The sequence below is a fragment of the Scyliorhinus torazame genome, chromosome 13 (genome assembly GCF_047496885.1).
Source record: "Scyliorhinus torazame isolate Kashiwa2021f chromosome 13, sScyTor2.1, whole genome shotgun sequence".
Taxonomy (NCBI): domain Eukaryota; kingdom Metazoa; phylum Chordata; class Chondrichthyes; order Carcharhiniformes; family Scyliorhinidae; genus Scyliorhinus; species Scyliorhinus torazame.
In genome coordinates, this window is record NC_092719.1 from 113941572 (window position 1) to 113964495 (window position 22924).

At 51.1% G+C, this 22924-nt stretch overlaps 1 protein-coding gene across 1 annotated transcript in view; it reads right to left on the minus strand.

Annotated features, from left to right (window-relative positions):
* dnah1 (dynein, axonemal, heavy chain 1) overlaps positions 1-22924 on the minus strand; it is a 1119271-nt gene that overhangs the window by 1015849 nt on the left and 80498 nt on the right. Inside the window, exons 2-4 of the mRNA XM_072472076.1 lie at positions 22718-22890; positions 9684-9756; positions 8898-9072 (exon numbers count right to left, since the gene is read on the minus strand). Of these exons, the coding sequence (XP_072328177.1) occupies positions 8898-9072; positions 9684-9756; positions 22718-22870 (401 nt within the window). The 5' untranslated portion in view covers positions 22871-22890. The remainder of the gene's footprint in view (positions 1-8897; positions 9073-9683; positions 9757-22717; positions 22891-22924) is intronic.

Genomic DNA, 22924 nt, shown 5'->3' on the forward strand with positions numbered 1-22924 from the left:
CTGGAGTTGGGCTAGGGTTCCAACATACATGATTCATGGAGGCAGTTAGCCACTTAAACCACTAAAGTGGGACTTGTGAAGACCAGGGGCGAAATTCTCCCCAAACGGCGCGATGTCCGCCGACTGGCTCCCAAAACGGCGCCAATCAGGCGGGCATCGCGCTGCCCCAAAGGTGCGGAATGCTCCGCATCTTTGGGGGCCGAGCCCCAACATTGAGGGGCTAGGCCGACACCGGAGGGATTTCGGAATGACACCGGAAATGACATGTCGGGGCGGCGCATGCGCGGGAGCGTCAGCTCAGCGGCCGCTGACAGTTTCCCGCGCATGCGCAGTGGCGAGAGTCTCTTCTGCCTCCGCCATGGTGGAGACCGTTGCGGAGGCGGAAGGGAAAGAGTGCCCCCACGGCACAGGCCCGCCCGCGGATCGGTGGGCCCCGATCGCGGGCCAGGCCACCGTGGGGGCACCGCCCGGGGTCAGATCGCCCCGCGCCCCCCCCCCCCAGGACCCCGGAGCCTGCCCAGGCCGCCTTGTCCCACCGGTAAATAGGTACTTTAATTTACGCCGGCGAGACAGGCAATTTATCGGCGGGACTTCCCAACAAAGGTTGGTGGAATTGCGGATAGCGATGAGGACTGTCGGAGGATACAGCAGGATTTAGATTGTTTGGAGACTTGGGCGGAGAGATGGCAGATGGAGTTTAATCCGGACAAATGTGAGGTAATGCATTTTGGAAGGTCTAATGCAGGTAGGGAATATACGGTGAATGGTAGAACCCTCAAGAGTATTGAAAGTCAAAGAGATCTAGGAGTACAGGTCCACAGGTCACTGAAAGGGGCAACACAGGTGGAGAAGGTAGTCAAGAAGGCATACGGCATGCTTGCCTTCATTGGCCGGGGCATTGAGTATAAGAATTGGCAAGTCATGTTGCAGCTGTATAGAACCTTAGTTAGGCCACACTTGGAGTATAGTGTTCAATTCTGGTCGCCACACTACCAGAAGGATGTGGAGGCTTTAGAGAGGGTGCAGAAGAGATTTACCAGAATGTTGCCTGGTATGGAGGGCATTAGCTATGAGGAGCGGTTGAATAAACTCGGTTTGTTCTCACTGGAACGAAGGAGGTTGAGGGGAGACCTGATAGAGGTATACAAAATTATGAGGGGCATAGACAGAGTGGATAGTCAGAGGCTTTTCCCCAGGGTAGAGGGGTCAATTACTAGGGGGCATAGGTTTAAGGTGAGAGGGGCAAGGTTTAGAGTAGATGTACGAGGCAAGTTTTTTACGCAGAGGGTAGTGGGTGCCTGGAACTCGCTACCGAAGGAGGTGGTGGAAGCAGGGACGATAGTGACATTTAAGGGGCATCTTGACAAATACATGAATAGGATGGGAATAGAGGGATACGGACCCAGGAAGTGTAGAAGATTGTAGTTTAGTCGGGCAGCATGGTCGGCACGGGCTTGGAGGGCCGAAGGGCCTGTTCCTGTGCTGTACATTTCTTTGTTCTTTGTTCTTTGACTTCGGCCCATCCTGGCCGGAGAATCGAGCGGGGTGGCCCGCCAACCGGCGCGGCCCGATTCCCGCCCCCGCCGAATATCCGGAACCGGAGACTTCGGCAACCGGCGGGGGCGGGATTCACGGCGGCCAACGGCCATTCTCCGACCCCCTGGGGGGTCGGAGAATGACGCCCCAGAAGTGTAAAACCCGAGTGTGCAGATTAGAACAGCTAAGAGCTGGTCTGAACTTGATGGATTGTTTGATAATATTAAAGAACAAAGAACAATAAAACACAGGACAGGCCCTTCGGTCCTCCAAGCCTGCACCGGTCATGATACCACCCTTTGCCATTACCCTCAGCACTTCCTAGTGCCATTTCCCTCTATACCTATCCTATCCATGTATTTGTCGAGGTGCCTTTTGAACGCCACAAATGTACCTGCTTCCACAACCTCCAGAGGCAGTGCATTCTAGGCACTCACCATCCTCTATGTAAAAACCTCCCTTGCATATTCTCCTCGAAACTTTGCCCCTCAGACCTTAAACCTATGCCCCCTGGTGACTGACCATTCCACCCTGGGAAAGAGTGCCTGCCCGTCCACTCTATCCATGTCCCTCATAATCTTGTAGACCTCTATCAGGTCACCCCTCAATCTCCATCGTTCTAATGAAAACAGTCCAAGTCTATTCAGCCTCTCTGCATAGCTAACACCCTTCAGACCAGGCAACATCCAGGTAAACCTCCTCTGCACCCTCTCCAAAGTCTGCACATCCTCTGATAGTGTGGTGACCAGAATTGTGCGCAATATTCCAAGTTCGGCCTTACCAAGGTTTTATACAACTGTAGCATGACTTGCCAGTTTTTATATTTGATGCCCCGTACAATGAAGGCAAGCATTCCATATGCTTTCTTGACTACCTTATCCACTTGTGTTGCCATTTTCTTTTCTTTTTTAAAAAATATATTTATTAAAGTTTTTTAACACAATTCTTCTCCCTTACAAACAATAACCCCCCCCCCCTTCGTAACAAAAAAAACGAGAAATTGCGCAGAGCAAGATATATACATGGCAAAATGATATATTTACACAGCTTTGCACACTGGCCCTCACCCGTACGTGCCAGTTTCCCCAACCCTTCATTTTTTTTTAATAAATATTTTATTGAAAATTTTTGGTCAACCAACACAGTACATTGTGCATCCTTTACACAATATTATAACAACACAGATAACAATGACCTATTTTATATAAACAAAAAACAAAAAATGAATAAATATTAAATAACAAAAATGAAAACTGGCCCTAATTGGCAACTGCCTTGTCACAAGCTACACCCCCCCCCCCCCCCCCCCGCCCACCCCCCCCCCCCCCCCCCCAAATCCTGGGCTGCTGCTGCTGCCTTCTTTTTTTCCCCCCATCTATCTATCCGCAAGATATTCGACGAACGGTTGCCACCGCCTGGTGAACCCTTGAGCCGACCCCCTTAGGACGAACTGAATCCGCTCTAGCTTTATAAACCCCGCCATGTCATTTATCCAGGTCTCCACCCCCGGGGGCTTGGCTTCTTTCCACATTAACAAGATCCTGCGCCGGGCTACTAGGGACGCAAAGGCCAAAACATCGGCCTCTCTCGCCTCCTGCACTCCCGGCTCTTGTGCAACCCCAAATATAGCCAACCCCCAGCTTGGTTCGACCCGGACTCCTACTACTTTTGAAAGCACCTTTGTCACCCCCATCCAAAACCCCTGTAGTGCCGGGCATGACCAAAACATATGGGTATGATTCGCTGGGCTTCTCGAGCACCTCGCACACCTATCCTCCACCCCAAAAAATTTACTGAGCCATGTTCCAGTCATATGTGCCCTGTGTAATACCTTAAACTGAATCAGGCTTAGCCTGGCACACAAGGACGACGAGTTTACCCTGCTTAGGGCATCTGCCCACAGCCCCTCCTCGATCTCCTCCCCTAGCTCTTCTTCCCATTTCCCTTTTAGTTCATCCACTATAGTCTCCCCCTCGTCCCTCATTTCCCTATATATATCTGACACCTTACCATCCCCCACCCATGTCTTTGAGATCACTCTGTCCTGCACCTCTTGTTTCGGGAGCTGCGGAAATTCCCTCACCTGTTGCCTCGCAAAAGCCCTCAATTGCATATACCTGAATGCATTCCCTTGGGGCAACCCATATTTCTCGGTCAGCGCTCCCAGACTCGCGAACTTCCCATCCACAAATAGATCTTTCAGTTGCGTTATTCCTGCTCTTTGCCACATTCCATATCCCCCATCCATTCCCCCCGGGGCAAACCTATGGTTATTTCTTATCGGGGACCCCCCCAATGCTCCAGTCTTTCCCCTATGTCGTCTCCACTGTCCCCAAATCTTCAGTGTAGCTACCACCACCGGGCTTGTGGTGTAGTTCCTCGGTGAGAACGGCAATGGGGCTGTCACCATAGCCTGCAGGCTAGTCCCCCTACAGGACGCCCTCTCTAATCTCTTCCACGCCGCTCCCTCCTCCTCTCCCATCCACTTACTCACCATTGAAATATTAGCGGCCCAATAGTACTCACCTAGGCTCGGTAGTGCCAGCCCCCCCCTATCCCTACTACGCTGTAAGAATCCCTTCCTCACTCTCGGAGTCTTCCCGGCCCAAACAAAACCCATGATGCTCTTTTCTATCCTTTTAAAAAAAGCCTTCGTGATCACCACCGGGAGGCACTGAAACACAAAGAGGAATCTCGGGAGGACCACCATCTTAACCGCCTGCACCCTCCCTGCCATTGACAGGGCTACCATATCCCATCTCTTGAAATCTTCCTCCATCTGCTCCACCAACCGCGTTAAATTTAACCTGTGCAATGTGCCCCAATTCTTAGCTATCTGGATCCCCAGGTAACGAAAGTCTCTTGTTACCTTCCTCAACGGTAGGTCCTCTATTTCTCTACTCTGCTCCCCTGGATGCACCACAAACAGCTCACTCTTCCCCATGTTCAGTTTATACCCTGAAAAATCCCCAAACTCCCCAAGTATCCGCATTATTTCTGGCATCCCCTCCGCTGGATCCGCCACATATAGTAGCAGATCATCCGCATATAAAGATACCCGGTGTTCTTCTCCTCCCCTAAGTATTCCCCTCCATCCCTTGGAACCTCTCAGCGCTATCGCCAGGGGCTCAATCGCCAGTGCAAACAGTAATGGGGACAGAGGACATCCCTGCCTTGTCCCTCTATGGAGCCGAAAATATGCCGATCCCCGTCCATTCGTGACCACACTCGCCACTGGGGCCCTATACAATAGCTGCACCCATCTAACATACCCCTCTCCAAAACCAAATCTCCTCAACACCTCCCACAAATAATCCCATTCCACTCTATCAAATGCTTTCTCGGCATCCATCGCCACAACTATCTCCGTTTCACCCTCTGGTGGGGCCATCATCATTACCCCTAACAGCCTCCGTATATTCGTGTTCAGCTGTCTCCCCTTCACAAACCCAGTTTGGTCCTCGTGAACCACCCCCGGGACACATTCCTCTATTCTCATTGCCATTACCTTGGCCAGGACCTTGGCATCCACATTTAGGAGGGAAATTGGTCTGTAGGACCCGCATTGTAGCGGGTCCTTTTCCTTCTTTAAGAGAAGCGATATCGTTGCTTCAGACATAGTCGGGGGCAGTTGTCCCCTTTCCTTTGCCTCGTTAAAGGTCCTCGTCAGTACCGGGGCGAGCAAGTCCAAATATTTTCTATAGAATTCAACTGGGAATCCGTCCGGTCCCGGGGCCTTTCCCGTCTGCATACTCCTAATTCCTTTCACCACTTCTTCTACCTCGATCTGTGCTCCCAGTCCCACCCTTTCCTGCTCTTTCACCGTGGGAATTTCCAGCCGATCCAAAAAGTCCATCATTCTCTCCCTCCCATCCGGGGGTTGGGCTTCATATAATTTTTTATAAAATGTCTTGAACACTTCATTCACTCTCTCCGCTCCCCGCTCCATCTCTCCTTCCTCATCCCTCACTCCCCCTATTTCCCTCGCTGCTCCCCTTTTCCTCAATTGGTGTGCCAGCAATCTGCTCGCCTTCTCCCCATATTCATACTGTACACCCTGCGCCTTCCTCCATTGTGCCTCTGCAGTGCCTGTAGTCAGCAAGTCAAATTCCAAATGCAGCCTTTGCCTTTCCCTGTACAATCCCTCCTCCGGTGCTTCCGCATATTGTCTGTCCACCCTCAAAAGTTCTTGCAGCAACCGCTCCCGTTCCTTACTCTCCTGCTTCCCTTTATGTGCCCTTATTGATATCAGCTCCCCCCTAACCACCGCCTTCAACGCCTCCCAGACCACTCCCACCTGGACCTCCCCATTGTCATTGAGTTCCAAGTACTTTTCAATACATCCCCTCACCCTTAGACACACCCCCTCATCCGCCATTAGTCCCATGTCCATTCTCCAGGGTGGGCGCCCTCCTGTTTCCTCCCCTATCTCCAAGTCCACCCAGTGTGGGGCATGATCCGAAATGGCTATAGCCGTATATTCCGTTCCCCTCACCTTCGGGATCAATGCCCTACCCAGCACAAAAAAGTCTATGCGCGAATAGACTTTATGGACATAGGAGAAAAACGAGAACTCCTTACTCCTAGGTCTACTGAATCTCCACGGGTCCACACCTCCCATCTGCTCCATAAAATCTTTAAGCACCTTGGCTGCTGCTGGCCTCCTACCAGTCCTGGACTTCGACCTATCCAGCCCTGGTTCCAACACAGTGTTAAAGTCTCCCCCCATTATCAGCTTTCCCGTCTCTAGGTCCGGAATGCGTCCTAGCATTCGCCTCATAAAATTGGCATCATCCCAGTTCGGGGCATACACGTTTACCAAGACCACCATCTCTCCCTGTAGTTTGCCACTCACCATCACGTATCTGCCCCCGTTATCCGCCACTATAGTCTTTGCCTCGAACATTACCCGCTTCCCCACTAATATAGCCACCTCCCTGTTTTTCGCATCCAGCCCCGAATGGAACACCTGCCCCACCCATCCTTTGCGCAGCCTAACCTGGTCTATCAGTTTCAGGTGCGTTTCCTGTAACATAACCACATCTGCTTTAAGTTTCTTAAGGTGTGCGAGTACCCGTGCCCTCTTTATCGGCCCGTTGAGCCCTCTCACGTTCCACGTGATCAGCCGAGTTGGGGGGCTTCCCACCCCCTCCCCTTGCCGATTAGCCATCATCTTTTTCCAGCTTCTCACCCAGTTCCCACGCAGCTGTATCTCCCCCAGGCGGTGCCCCCCCGCCCATCCTCTCCCGTACCCGCTCCCCCCTTTCCCCAGCAGCAGCAACCCAGTAATTCCCCCCTCCCACCCCCCCCCCCCGCTAGACCCCCCGCTAGCGTAATTACCCCCCCCCCATGTTGCTCCCAGAAGTCAGCAAACTCTGGCTGACCTCGGCTTCCCCCCGTGACCACGGCTCGCACCGTGCGACGCCCCCTCCTTCCTGCTTCTCCATTCCCGCCATAATTATCATAGCGCGGGAGCCAAGCCCGTGCTTCTCCCTTGGCCCCGCCCCCCATGGCCAACGCCCCATCTCCTCTCCCTCCCCACCTCCCCCATCACCACCTGTGGGAGAGAGAAAAGTTACCATACCGCAGGATTAAAACATAAAACCCCTCTTCGCCCCCCACATTCGCCCCACCACTTTGTTCAAACGTTCTTTTTAATAACCCGCTCATTCCAGTTTTTCTTCCACAATAAAAGTCCACGCTTCATCCGCCGTCTCAAAGTAGTGGTGCCTCCCTTGATATGTGACCCACAGTCTTGCCGGTTGCAGCATTCCAAATTTTATCTTCCTTTTATGAAGCACCGCCTTGGCCCGATTAAAGCTCGCCCTCCTTCTCGCCACCTCCGCACTCCAGTCTTGATAAACGCGGATCACCGCGTTCTCCCATTTACTGCTCCAAGTTTTCTTTGCCCATCTAAGGACCATTTCTCTATCCTTAAAACGGAGGAATCTCACCACTATGGCTCTAGGAATTTCTCCTGCTCTCGGTCCTCGCGCCATCACTCGGTATGCTCCCTCCACCTCCGACGGTCCCGCCGGGGCCTCCGCTCCCATTAACGAGTGCAGCATCGTGCTCACATATGCCTCGACGTCCGCTCCCCCGCACCTTCAGGAAGACCAAGAATCCTCAAGTTGTTCCTCCTTGCGTTGTTCTCCAGTGCCTCCAACCTATCCACACATCGTTTCTGATGTGCCTCATGCATCTCCGTCTTCACCACCAGGCCCTGTATGTCGTCCTCATTCTCGGCTGCCTTTGCCTTCACGACCCGAAGCTCCCGCTCCTGGGTCTTTTGTTCCTCCTTTAGCCCTTCGGTCGCCTGTAGTATCGGGGCCAACAGCTCTTTCTTCATTTCCTTTTTGAGCTCTTCCACACAGCATTTCAAGAACTCTGTTTGTTCAGGGCCCCATGTTAAACTGCCACCTTCCGACGCCATCTTGGTTTTTGCTTGCCTTCCTTGCCGCTGTTCTAAAGGATCCACTGCAATCCGGCCACTTTCTCCTCCTTTTTTCATCCGTATCCAGGGGGGATTCCCTTCTGGTTTCCCGCACAGTGTTTTTAGCCGTCAAAATTGCCGTTGGGGCTCCTATCAAGAGCCCAAAAGTCCGTTTCACCGGGAGCTGCCGAAACGTGCGACTCAGCTGGTCATCGCCGCACCCGGAAGTCGTTCCCTGCTCCCTTTCTTAAACAGCGGTACCACAATAACTATTCTCCAGTCCCCTTGGATCTCACCTGTAGCCAATGAGGATACAAAGATAGAGAAAATGCTGGAAAATGTCAGCAGGTCTGGCAGCATCTGTAGGGAGAGAAAAGAGCTAACGTTTCGAGTCCAGGTGACCCTTTGTCAAAGCTAAAACCTGTAAGTTCATCTGCCTTACCTGTTAGACTTCTGGCGCTGAAACAAATACAATTCAAACCACTCCGTTTGAGCAGACAGGGCGATGTTTTTCTCTTATTTTTGTTCTCTATTTCCCTTCAGTTATTACACCTTCTAAGGTTATGCTCTGGTTCCCATCCACCTGCCATGCTAGTATAAATCCTCCCGAGTGACTCTAACAAACCTCCCAGCCAGGATATTGATGCCCCTCCAGTTTAGATGCAACCCGTCCTTCTTATCTAGGTCACACCTGCCCCGGAAGAGATCCCAATGGTCCAGATCACATTAAAGCCTGCCTATATTTACTGATAAACAACATAAATTTTGTGTCAGCTTTACTTCTGTCACCTGCTTCATCATATTGGCATAGTGAATGTTCAACATTTGTTGTGGCAATATAATCAAAACATTACCAATATGAATGGCCTGTTGCTGCCTATCTAAAACTTAGTTAAAGAATATGCAATGATGAATTGGAAGCTATTACCTTTCAATCTCAAGTTTGCGAGGACGTTGTCCAGGAGGCACATAAAATGGAACTTGCACCTTTGGTTGAAAGGATTTCAGTGTGAAGTCTGTCCTTGTTTGCAATTCTGTACTTGATCCATATATTTGTGATTCCAGCTGTGTTAAAAGGTCATCGGGCCCATCGAAGGCAGAGACTGAAATTAGGGTGTAAGTGTCATTAGGCACACAAAAAAAACTGCAACAGATCCTATCCAACAGAATCAACATGGTTCCCATTGAGAAACTACACTGACAAATTTCTGGAAGTAAACAACTTCTAGAAATAAGGCAAAGACAGGAAATGCTCGGTTCTGATAAAACCTGTAATGTTCATTTTTTTTTCTTTTCACAAGCATTTCTCGTATTTTCTGTCTTTCTCTCATTTTCCCCACTTGTAGTGAGTAACATTTGTTTTTTACCTCAACAGCTTGTTGCAGATTGAAAGAGGTGGAGTAGAGGAACCAAGTCCATGCATTGAAGCAAGAAACATAGAAAGAAACAAAATGGTCCAAATGTAGCAGGTGAAAAGGAGTTGAGGGACATTTGCACAGCTGCTTCATATATGGAAACTGAACCACATCTAATGAATGGAAAATACCTTGTTAAAAGATTTGTTCAATCGCTATATTCAATGCCTTGTCTACAATATTGGGAACAGATCTTGACCTTATTAAATTGTGTAAAATGGGTTATAGTGAATTAGCACCCTGCTTTATATATCACCTGATTTATATTTCCATTTAAGTCTGTATCAAGAGGTACTCACCTTCAGGAGTATAGTATTGCTGGCCTGACTGATTTAGGTAGTGCCTTTCTACATTAGGACCTTCCTGAACATTCTAAAAAAATTAAAATAACATGCTATTAGACTTAAACTCTTCCAAAGACAGTTAGTAATACTGTATAAAATAAGAAAATGATAGCTGGCATCTGTGAAGAGAGAGAGAGACAAAGGGCGCGATTCTCCGGTCTCATTGCGCTCAGGCTCGAGCGAAACAAGGCTGGTAAATAGCGGAAGTAGCAGAAAACGAGAACCTTGCCAAACATTTTGCGATACAGCCAGCCGCTCCTGTAGGTGAAATCGGATCTCACCGTCGCGTACCAAGAAACCAATTATCACCACTTAGGCCCTATTTCCATACAATTAACGGGAGCCACCCCTTATCCAACAGCCTCCCATCATTCATCGGACTCCCCAGTGGTCACGCTGGCACTGATTAGTACTCATGTTGAAAAACATGAACCTGGTGGAAGGGCTTCTGTGGGGAGCCGAGGAGGTGAATAGCCATCTTTGCTCACAGGCAAAGAGCCTGGGGTCTCTGGGCTTGCCATCCCAGTGCTCAGCAGGGGGGAGCAGGGGACTCTTGGCTTGGGGGGGAGGCCATGGGAGGGGAACTAGCATGCGGTCCAGGTGATGTTATGAGCGGGTGTCCGGGTACATGATCTGGAGTCCGGTCAGGGGGCCCGCTGCAGCCGGATGTGCGTGGGCAGGGAATTCAGGGTGGGGGGGAGGGGGGATAAATGGGGAAATGGAGGGTACCGGGGTGGAAGCAACCGCCGTCTGTCAGTCTAACACCCTCTCCCAATTCCTTACAGATATTGAATGCTATGGCAGGGATTTTGGACCCAGAACTTTCCCTAGTGGTGCTGCTGGTAACCCGGGCAGCCAGATGCCGGAGGTGACGACGGCGGCGTCAGTAGATGCTCGAGGCGGGGGCCCATGTGCCGACCCGGCCCCACAACCTGAAGATCCAGCTGCCCATTAGGGCAGGGAGGGACCCAAAGGGGGACGCTCGTGACGGTCCAGGGTGTGCAGGTGTTGCTAACCGTTTGAACAGATGACGGACAGCGCATGCTGCAAGAGACTCCGCCTCAACAAGGAGACGGTGCGGCACCAGTGCCATGTCCTCAGGATCATTCCAGAACTCGAGCGGGGACTTTTGTGGTATCTCCCAGGCCACAGCCCACAGGTGCATCCGACAGGTCACAGATACCCTGTATACCTGGCTGGAAAACGACATCATCTTTGACATGGACCACACCCAGCAAGATGCCCGGGCTGCAGGTTTCTCCGCCATCAAAGGGATACCGCAGGTCCAGGGGGTAATAGATGCCACGGATGTCGCCTTTCACTCACCAGGCCATCTGGGGATGCCCTTTGTTAACAGAAAGGGGTTCCACTCCCTCAATGCTCAGCTCATGTGCGACCACCACATGAAAATTATACACGTGTGTGCATGCTTCCCAGGGAATGTCCATGACAGCTACATCCTGGGGCAGTCAGTTATCCTCAGCCTCTTCGAAGACTACCCCAGGATGGGCAGCTGGCTCTTGGGGAATATGGGATACTCAGTGAGGACCTGGCTAATGATGCCAGTACAACGACCGGAGACCGAAGCGGAGAAGTCTTCTTCATTATTGAAGTCTTCTTCATTATTGCTTTTCCAACATATAGCATGTGGTGCCCTGCATGATCCCACAGAATAATAAGACATGAGTTTCCATTTGCAGACTATCACTCTGGATTGTTAATGGCAACTAAGATGACCGAAAGAAATCAATCTAGAATTTCCAAGCTGATCAATCATAAAAATAATAATAATAATAATCTTTATTATTATAATAATAATTGCTTATTGTCACAAGTAGGCTTCAATGAAGTTACTGTGAAAAGCCCCTAGTCGCCACATTCCGGCGCCTGTTCGGGGAGGCTGGTACGGGAATTGAACCCACGCTGCCGGCATTGTTCTGCATTACAAGGCAGCTATTTAACCCAGCTAAACCAGCCCATTATTGTCCATTATTATTATTGTCACAAGTAGGCTTACATTAACAATGCAAGGAAGTTACTGTGAAAAGCCCCTATTCGCCACATTACGGCATCTGGTCGGGTACACTGAGGGAGAATCCAGAATGTCCAATGCACCTAATAGCACGTCTTTTGGGACTTGTGGGTGGAAAGCGGAGCACCCGGAGTAAACCCACACAGACACAGGGAGAACGTGCAGACTCCGCACAGACAGTGACCCAAGCCGGGAATCGAACCCCCTGCTGAGCACTGAGCTGGCAAGCCCAGCGTCCCCTGGCTCTTTGCCTGTGAGCAAAGATGGGTGCCAGGTTTCCGCCTGCTGGCTTTGTCTCAGTGTTCGTATAGGGTGCCCCGTGACTGGCGGAGTTCGTGCATTGCTTTCCTCGTGGAGGACAGGTCAAAGTCCATTTGTAGCTTTTTCCTCTCCGCTTATATAGTTGAATGGGGCATGCACCAATTGCAGACAGGTTTCTGACTTGCTAAAGCAAAGCAGCACTTGCACCAGCTGCTAGGAATTGTATGAAGGTGACTTGGTGGCTGCTCCTCACTAACATGGGTGGCACGGTAGAACGGTGAATAGTAGAAACAGACCCAGATAAGGTCAACAAACCTTCAAGGCCTTTTACCGAGGGCTGTACTCCTCGGAGCCCCCAGCAGGGGAATTGGGGATTAAATGGTTCCTCGGTGAACTGGACTTGCCAGTTGTGGGGGAGGACAGAAAACGGGGCTTGGAAGCACCACTAGAACTGGGAGAGATCATGGAGAGCATTAGCTCCATGCAGACAGGTTCCCGGCAGACTTCTACAAAACATTTGCGACAGCACTGGCCCTACATCTGTGGGAGATGTTCACAGACTCGTTGGTAGGGGCACACTGCCACCTACACTAGCACAGGCCTCAATCTCGCTAATACCTAAGAAGGCCAAAGACCCAACGGAATGCGGGTCAGATAGACTGTTACGGGTCTGGGTTTACAGAACCCCAAAGTGTTTAATGGAGTTCAACCGACCCACAACTTTTAATAGATTGTGGTGTGGGAAGCACACGGCGTACTCTCCAGGTGTCATACGGCGGAAATGGACAAATGGTTTTTAAAACAAAACAATGTTTATTCTATGAACTCAAGTTAACCTTTTAAAAACAAACATTGAATATCTTAACATCCATTACTTCAAAGATAACCCCAAAAGTCTACAACACTAAATAATCCTTCAAACTGTTCCTTTAAACATCCAAAAGACTTCAAACCATCAAAAATAAGAACACATTAGGTTACATTCAATATATTAATAGTCTTTGGATTTCAGAAATCAACAGACCAGCTCTGTGTTTCTTCCTGCAGCTCTCAGCAAAACACACAAACACTCCCAGCAGCCTTCTCAAACTGAAGCTCAAAAAATCAGAAGTGAGCTCAGCTCCCCCCACCCTCTGACATTACTTCATTAATATGATCAGCTCCATTTCTTAAAGGTACATTGCTTAAACATCCATTTCTTAAAGGTACTCTCACATGACAAGACACATCTCACTACTAAACGTAGATGCCAAAATACTGACCAAAATCCTTGCCAAAAGGCTGGAGGACTGCTTTCCAGAGGTGGTCGCAGAGGACCAGTCTGGTTTTGTCAAAGGTAGACAACTAACATCGAACATCAGGCGCCTGCTGAACGTGATAATGACCCCATCCGGAGAGAGAACGCCAGAGGTGATCGTCTCCCTGGACGTAGAAAAGGCCTTTGAGTAGCAGTACCTCAGAGGTACTGGAGCGGTTCGGGCTCGGATCAGGGTTCACCTCCTGGTTGAAGCTCCGATACAACGCTCCCATGGCGAGCGTATGGACAAAAAACACCAGCTCCCAGTACTTCCAGCTGCACCAGGCAGGGATGCCGCTGTCCCCACTGCTGTTCGCCCTAGCAATCGAACCACTAGCTATCATTCTCAGAACAGCAAAAAGCTCAAGGGGGATCCAAAGGGGAGGCAGACAGCACAGAGTCTCACTCTTTGTGGATGACCTCCTCCTCTACATCTCAGACCCACAAAGCAGCATGGAAGGAATCGTCGCACTCCTGAAAGAGTTTGGTGCCTTCTCGGGCTACAAACTCAGCGTGAGCAAACGCCAGATCTTCCCAGTTAACGCACAAGAGGGAGGGGCAGCATTGGTGGGACTGCCGTTTAAACAAGCCCAACAGAAATTCCGCTATCTGGGGATCAAAGTCGCTCACGGCTGGGCGAGGATTCACAAGCGGAACCTGACCAGTGTGACAGAGGAAGTCACAAAGGACCTATAGAGATGGAACACACTCCCACTCTCTCTCGCGGGGAGAGTGCAGAGGATCAAAATGAACATACTGCCCAGGTATCACTTCCTACTTCGATCTATCCCGATCTATATCCCCAAGGCCTTTCTCTTTTTTTTAAATAAATGTTTTTTATTGGAATTTTGAACAGCGTATATTTTGCCGTTATGTACATAGGATATAATATATATATATATATATAGGCATCCGTTTGTGCCGGCGAGGCAATTCCGGAGGGCAATCCTCGAGTGGGTCTGGTGCCGGTGTTGCCCCTCGCTTCTCCCGGCCGGATTTTGCCGCCATTGGCTTCTCGTGCACGCTGCCGCTTCAGCTGGCCCTCCCGTCCTCCGCCTGTATTCTCCTTCTTCTCTGTTCCTGTGGATGTCAAGTTGGTTAACGTTCCCCCCACCCCCCACCCCCACCCCAACCTCCCTGGCTCTCTTCTATTGTTCCCTGTCTCTTCCCTCCTCTCCCCCTCCCTCCCCCCCCCCCCCAGTGGTTGGCCTTTCCTTCCTCTTAGACTGAGTTGTGTCCATCCCCCCGTCCCCCCTCCTCTCCCGGTCTATCTCCCCCTCTCATGCTTTGGCTGCTTTCCGCTGGTTCCTGGCTACCTGGCTATTGTTCTGCTTGTTTGTTGGCCACAAACAAGTCCCGGAGCAATCGGGTGAATGGCTCCCACGTTCTGTGGAAGCCATCGTCTCGCCTTCGGATGGCGAATTTAATTTTCTCCATTTGGAGAAATTCCGAGAGGTCGGACAGCCAGTCTGCAGCTTTGGGTGATGCTGCTGACCGCCAGCCGAACAGGATTCTACGGCGGGCGATCAGGGAGGCAAAGGCAAGGGCGTCTGCCCTACTCCCCAGAAATAGATCTGGCTGGTCTGAAACCCCGAAGACCGCCACTTTCGGGCATGGCTCCACCCTCACCCCCACCACTTTGGACATTGCCTCGAAGTAGGCTGTCCAATGCTCCACAAGCCTGAGGCAAGACCAGAACATGTGGGCGTGGTTGGCCGGGCCTCCTTCGCACTGTTCACATCTATCCTCCACCTCCCGGAAGAACCTACTCATACGGGTTCTTGTTAAGTGGGCTCTATGTACCACTTTTAGTTGCGTTAGGCTGAGCCTTGCGCAGCTGGAGGTGGAGCTGACCCTATGCAGTGCTTCGCTCCAGAGTCCCCACCCTAGCTCGATCCCCAGGTCCTCCTCCCATTTCCTTCTTGTTGCGTCCAGTACGGTGTCGGACCCTTCTACCAGTCGGTCGTACATGTCGCTACAGTTTCCTCTCTCTAATATGCTTGTGTCCAGTAACTCTCACAGTAATGTCTGTCATGGTGGTTGTGGGTAAGTCCTTGTCTCCTTTCGTAGGAAGTTTCTGAGCTGCAGGTACCTTAGCTTGTTCCCCCTGGCCAGCTGGAATTTCTCCGTCAGTTCGTCCAGTGTCGCGACCTTGCCGTCGGTGTATAGGTCCCTGACTGTCAGTGTCCCCTCGTCCTGTCTCCAACTTTTGAAGGTGGCATCAGTCAGTGCTGGTGTGAACCTATGGTTGTTACAGATGGGAGCTTTGTCCGACATTTTGGTCAGGCCAAATTGCTGCCATAGTTGGTTCCAGGACTGCAAGTTGGCTATCACCACCGGGCTGCTGGAGTGTTTTTTGGGTGGGGATAGGAGTGCCGCCGTGGCGAGGGGCTGGAGGGAGGTCCCCTTGCAGGAGGCCCCTTCCACGCGCACCCACTCGGCTTCTGGCTCCTTGATCCATCCCCTTATTCGCTCAGCCGTCGCCGCCGAGTGGCAGAATTGTAGGTTTGGGAGGGCTAGCCCTCCCTTTGATTTTGTTTTTTGTAAGGCCTTCTTTGTGATCCTAGCATCTCCCCCCCGCCCCCCCCATATGAACGCCATGGTTAGTATGTCTAATGCTTTGTAAAGGCCTTGGGGATGTAGATCGGGATGGCTCTGAATAGGAAGAGGTACCTGGACAGCACGTTCATTTTGATCGTCTGGACTCTCCCCGCAAGGGAGAGTGGGAGTGTGCTCCATCTTTGCAGGTCCTTTTTTACTTCCTCCGTCAGACTGGTGAGGTTCCATTTGTGGATCCCTTTCCAGTCGTGGGCTATTTGTATCCCCAGGTAGCGGAATTTGAGTCGGGCTTGTTTAAACAGCAGTCCCATTCGTGCTGCCCCATCTACTTGTGGGTGTACCGTGAAGATCTCGCTTTTGCTCATGTTGAGTTTGTAGCCCGAGAAGGCACCAAACTCTTTCAGGAGCGTGATGATTCCGTCCATGCTGCTTTGTGGGTCCGAGATGTAGAGGAGTAGGTCATCTGCATAGAGTGAGACTCTGCTCTCTGCCGCCCCTTCGGATCCCCCCTCCAGCTTTTTTCCCTCTGAGCGCAATTGCTCGTGGCTCGATCGCTAGGGTGAACAGCAGCGGGGACACTGGGCATCCTTGTCTGGTGCCCCTGTGCAGCTGGAAGTATCGGGCGTTGGTGTTGTTTGTCCGTACACTCGCCATGGGAGCGTTGAATAGGAGTTTTACCCAGGAGGTGAATCCTGTTCCAAGCCCGAACCGCTCCAGTACCTCTATGAGGTATTTCCATTCAACTCTGTCGAAGGCCTTTTCTGCGTCTAGGGCGACGATCACCTCTGCTGTTCTCTCCCCGGAGGGGGTCATTATCACGTTCAACAGGCGTCTGATGTTCGAGGTAAGCTGTCTACCTTTGACAAAGCCCGTCTGGTCTTCTGCGACCACCTCTGGCACGCAGTCTTCTAGCCTTTTGGCTAGAATCTTGGCCAGTATTTTGACATCTACGTTCAGCAGTGAGGTGGGTCTGTATGACCCACATTCTGTTGGGTCTTTATCTTTCTTATGTATCAGTGAGATTGAGGCCTGTGCTAGCGTGGGTGGCAGTGTGCCCTTGGCCAGCGATTGTGAATATCTCCTGCAGGTGCGGGGCCAGTGCTGTTGCAAATTTTTTGTAGAAGTCTGCCGGGAATCCGTCCGATCCCTTCCCCGCCTGCATGGAGCTTATGCTGTCCATGATTTCTCCCAGTGCTAGTGGTACTTCCAGGCCTCGTTTTCTGCCCTCCCCCACGACTGGTATGTCCAGTCCATCAAGGAACCGTTTCATCTCAGACTCCCCCATTGGGGCTCTGAGGTGTACAGCCCTTGGTAAAAGGCCCTGAATGCTTTGTTGATCTTTGCTGGCTCTGTTTGTAATGCGCCTCTAGTATCCCTGATTTGTGCAATTTCTCTGGTGACTGCCTGCTTTCTCAGCTGGTGTGCCAGCAGGTGGCTTGCTTTGTCACCGTATTCGTATAGGGTCCCACGTACTTGGTGGAGTTGAAGCACTGCTTTCCTGGTGGAGAGCAGATCAAAGTTCCTTTGTAACTCTTTCCCCTCTGCCAGGAGGGGCTCTACGGTCGGGCCTCGGAGTATTTACAGTCTATCTCCAGTATGGAGTCGACCAGCTGCTGCCTAGCCGCCCTTTCCTCCCTATCTCTTCGCGCTTTGAAAGCGATGATTTCACCTCTTAGTACGGCCTTTAGCGCTTCCCAGAACGTGGAGGGTGAGACCTCCCCATTCTGATTGTTCTCTGTGTATTCTGCTATGGCCCGCGATATCTTTTTGTTGAAGGCCTTGTCAGCTAGTAGGGCAACGTCCAACCTCCATGTGGGGCATTGGGCCCTGCCCGTTTCCAGCCTCACGTCCATGTAGTGTGGAGCGTGGTCTGATATCACAATTGCGGAGTATTCCACTTTGTCTATTGTGGTGAACGTATTGCTGCTACCATTCACCACTGTATTGCATTATATTGTATTGTATTATGTTGATGCCCTTTTGGGCTCCGCCCCCTTGGGGTTGTATATAGATCTGCAGCCTGTAGGCGGCACTCAGTACAGAGCAGTCGCAGGCAGGCACAGATCTAGCTTATTAAAACCATTGTTCACTTCTACTCATCATCTCGTGTGAATTGATGGTCGCATCATCTATCCCCGGAAGCACCGTTTTCCCCACCACAAAGAAGTCAATTCTGGTGTATACGCTGTGTACTGGGGAGAAAAAGGAAAACTCCTTCTCCCCAGGGTGGGTGAACCTCCAGGGGTCCACCGCTCCCATCTGTTCCATAAAATGACTGAGTTCCCTTGCCATGTTTGAGGTTTTCCCCATTTTGGGGTTTGATCTGTCTGTCTTTGGGTCCTGTACACATTTGAAGTCCCCCCATGATTAGCCGGTGCGTCGCTATGTCAGGGATTTTTGCCATGGTCTTCTTGATGAATCTCGGGTCGTTCCAGTTCGGCGCGTATACGTTAACTAGTACTACCGGTGCCCCATCCAGGGTCCCGCTAACCATGACGTACCATCCCCCTGGGTCCGTAACCGTCTTTGTCACCCTAAACATCGTCCATTTGCTGATCAGTATTGCTACCCCCCTGGCCCTCGTCCCGTAACAGGATTGGTAGGTCTGTCCCACCCAGCCCTTTCTTATCCGCAGTCGGTCCTGCTCTCTCAGGTGTGTCTCTTGAAGAAAGTTTATGTCTGCCTTCATGTTTCTTAGGAGGTTGAGGACTCTGGATCTTTTCACTGGGCCGTTGAATCCCCTTATGTTCCAGGTGACTATCCTGGTGGGGGGCTTCTGTCCCCTCGCTCCTGTGGGATTAACCATGTTCAACTGGTGGACACGCCCCTGCCCTCTGGGATTCCCCCTTGTTAGGGGGCCGTCCAGGATGGCCGCTGTCACTGGTCTCTCCATGCGGTCGGGCCCCTGCGCTCCAGAGCTTCCCTTCCTCCAGGGGAGCCCCGCCAAGGTCGCCCGCTGTGCGACCGCCACGCGGGTAACCCCCTTCACTCTGGGGTTTCCCTTCGCCCAGAGGCCGTACTGGGTGGATGCTTGCAGCGATTCCTTGTTCCGAGCCCATGGTTGCGGCACTCTGTAGCCCTATTGCTGTTCCTTTTCTAGCCTTGTTTGTCCCTCCCTTTCCTCCCCCTTTATCCCCCTCTCCCATATATACCTCCTGTGTCCCTCTTTCCCCTGCTCCTATCTCCGTTTGCTCTCCTGCCTCTGTTGAGTGGTCCCACCCGCCCTCTGCCTGGCGCCGTCCCCGCTGTTGGGGGCGCGCTGCGGCCCTGCTTTTTTGCATGTCCCCGGTGCTAGCTTTCTTGCTAGTGCGGCGACCCCCCTCTAGGGAGTTACTGTCTCGCTTCTCCCCTGCCCAGCCTCTGCGTTTTTTTGCCCACTCATCCCCCGCCCTACCCTGTGCTCCCCCTGTTTACTCACCCTTCTCCGCTACTCTTGTACCCTTGTGCTGGGGCCTGGTTTCCCACCTATGTCGGTTCGTTGGGTAGCAGTTTGCTCAGGGTGCGCTTGCCATGTTGGGGGTGGGGGTGCCTGGCATTGCCTCACCCCCCCCTCCCCGTCAGCGTGTTGTTGCCCCTTACCAGGGGCCCCGTGTTTCTACCCTCGCTGTTGGTTTTCGAGCCCGTGTTCTTCGATAAATTTGGTTGCGTCGGCGGGGGCTGTAAAGAAATACTCTCTTTCTTGGTATGTGACCCAGAGTTTTGCTGGGTACAGCATACCAAAGTGCACATTGTTCCTGTGAAGGACTGCTTTTGCTGTGTTGATTCGGCCCATCTCCTGGCGAGGTCTGCCCCAATGTCCTCGTACACTCTAATGAGGTGTCCTTCCCATTTGCAGGTTCTGTTTTGCCTGGCCCAGCGCAGGATTATTTCGCTGTCTTTATACCGGTGCAGTTTGGTGCAAATTCCCCCGTCCTGCGTTTCGGGTGCAGCGACCGGTGCGCTCTGTCCATTTCTGGTGGGTTGGGGAAAGTTTCCCTCCCCACTAAGTTGCCCAGCATCTCGGCCACGTAGGTCGTGGGGTTTCTACCCTCGATCCCCTCTGGTAGGCCCACTATCCTGACATTTTGTCTTCTTGAGCAGTTTTCCTGGTCATCCACCCTGCCCTTTAGGCTCCTCTGCATTGTGCCCAGTCTCGCCACCTCTTTCTCCAGGGCCGTGATCCGGTCGCTCATGTCAGTCACAGCCCTCTCCAGCTCCTTAATGGTTGCCTTTTGGGTTTCCAGTTTCTCCTCCTGGGCTTCCAGTTTCTTCTCTGCTCTGCCCAGGGCGAGCTGCACCTCCACCAGGGCCTTCGCCATTGCTGCCTGTACTGCGGCCGCACGTTCTTCGTGGGGGGAACGGGACGCCCCCAAGGCCTTTCTCAACTGACTGGATAAATTAATCTGGCGCGTGTATGGGGGGAGGGGTGAAAAATGCTAGGATCCCAAAGAAGGTCCTCCAGAAAACAAAGTCCAGGGGAGGGCTAGCCATACTACCACTGGGCAGATACAGCAGAATGAGTAAGGGGATGGATTAAGGAGCCAGAAGCCGAGTGGGTGAGCACGGAGGAGACATCCTGCAGGGGGACCTCGCTCCAGGTCCTCGCCACGGCGACCTCGCTCTGGGCCCTCGCCATGGCGGCACTCCCATCCACACCCAAAAAGCACTCCAGCAGCCCAGAGGTGGTAGCCGCCCTCCAGACCTGGAACCAACTACGGCAGCAATTCAGCCTGACAAAATTTTCGGCAAAGCCTCCATCTGCAACAACCATAGGTTCGTACCAGCGCTCACCGACGCCACCTTTAAAAAGTGGAGACATGACGGGGGGACACTGACAGTCAAGGACTTATACAAAGACAGCAGGGTCACAATATTGGACAAACTGACGGAGAGATTTCAGCTAGCTAGGGGCAACTAACTGAGGTACCTGCAGCTTAAAAATCTCCTACGGAACGAGACAAGGACGTACCCACGACCACCATGTCAGACACTACTAGCAGAGTTACTGGACGCAAGCATTCTAGGTAAAGGAAACTGTAGGTAAAGATCGACATGTACGAACGACTGGTAGAGAGGGCCGACACTGTACTGAACGCGACGAGGAAGAAATAGGAGGAAGACCTGGGCCTCGAAGTAGGGTGGGGACTCTGGAGTGAAGCATTGCATACGGTCAACTCCAACCTCCATATGCGCAAGACTCAACCTAACGCAACTAAAGGTGGCACATTGAGCCCACTTAACAAGAACCCGAATGAGTAGGTTCTTCCCGGAGATGGAGGACAGATGTGAACGGTGCCAAGGAGGCCCGGCCAACCACGCCCACATGTTCTGGTCTTGCCCCAGACTTGCTGGGTACTGGACAGTCTTTTTCGAGGCAATGTCCAAAATGGTGGGGGTGAGGATGGAGCCATGCCCAAAAGAGGCGATCTTTTGGGTATCAGACTAGCCAGATCACTTCATGGGGAGGAGGGTGGACCCCTTGCCTTTGCCTCCCTGATCGCCCACCGTAGAATCCTGCTCGGCTGGCGGTCAGCAGTACCACCCAAAACTGCAGACCGGCAGTCCGACCTATCGGAATTTCTCCAAATGGAGAAAATCAAATTCACCATCCGGGGGTCGGAAGGTGGCTTCTCCAGAACATGGGAGCCATTCACCCAACTGTTCTGGGACCTGTTTGTGGCCAACGAACAAGAAAATAAATAATCAAGTAGCCAAGAGCCAGGAGAAAGTAGCCAAAACATGAGAAAAGGGAAGGAATGAGGGAAAGACCCGGGGAGTCAGAGGAGGGGGGGGAAAACGAGGGAACACAAACTGGGAGGAGAACACAGGAAATTTATGACGAACACAGCAACAGAGAGTGAGAAAGTACAGGAGGAAGAAGCAACGGTCGGCCGAAGTGAAGGCGAATGCACAACAACATCCCCCGACCGGGAAAAGCAAGCAACATCAGGGGCGCCATCCAGGTGCAGCAACCCCCCCCCCGCGATCTATTTTGTACTACTGGTGTTGTATGTACTCTCTTTGTTAAAAAAAAAACATAAGAAAAGAAAGGGGGATCCCTCCCACCCCCACCCCAGACATGCATACATGTATACTGTAATTGTCCCTCCAGTACCTCGACGTATATACACAGTTTTTACTTTCCCACCACTTGGTTTTTTGATTTTTATTTATGTGGTTTTTCTAATTATATAGTGTTGTTGTTTTTATCTTGTTTGTATTATCTTCTCTGTTTTTTTCTTTGTGTACACCTGTAAATATACTATATGGAAAAAACCCAATAAAAACATTTTTTTAAAAATGCTATTATACTCTCATCAAAACATGATTTCCTTGCTATCTGGTTGCCTGCCCAATCTGACATCTGGTTTTAATCTGCCCTCTTCCCTATAAATAATAGCTTCAAACAACTTTTAATATTTATCAATCTCACAAAGACTGTGGCTGAGATTTTGTTGGTGATGGGATGGGAGAGGATGGAGGAGTTGATAGGGAGAGAAAGTGCCATCATAAATCTATAAATCACTGTCTAATTTATGGAACGTTATCTATTTTTGCTGCAGTGATGGACTTTGAGTTCAATCAGAAATTTATCTGAAGGTAGAATCAAACCAGCTCAGGCGCTTTAAGATTTTTAACACAAGGCTTGCCTTGGTTGGAGGTAAGCTTTACCCTAAACAAAACCTAGCAAAATACCAGTACATCAAGGAATTGTTCTGCAACAATATCATTGCACCAAGCACAGGAGAAAGTAAATTTTGTTTATTAATGGGGTTTCCTAGACGTATCATATAGGAACTAAACAGCATTAGAGATTACTTTGACTATGCATGGCTTGCAATGGATATTCACGACACTTACTCCCAGTACAGTTGATGCTCCTGCAGCAAGGATCTCTGAATAGTAACCCCTTGGTTTAATACTAGGGTATTTAACCACTTCCTCCTCAGGTTCCTGTAAACTGGCTTTCAATTTCTTTTTTGGAGGTACTTTTGTTCGACTGTTCGTTTCCATCTTCTATCAGAAGTTAGAAGCTGAAACAAAGCACAGTTACATATTGTAATACCT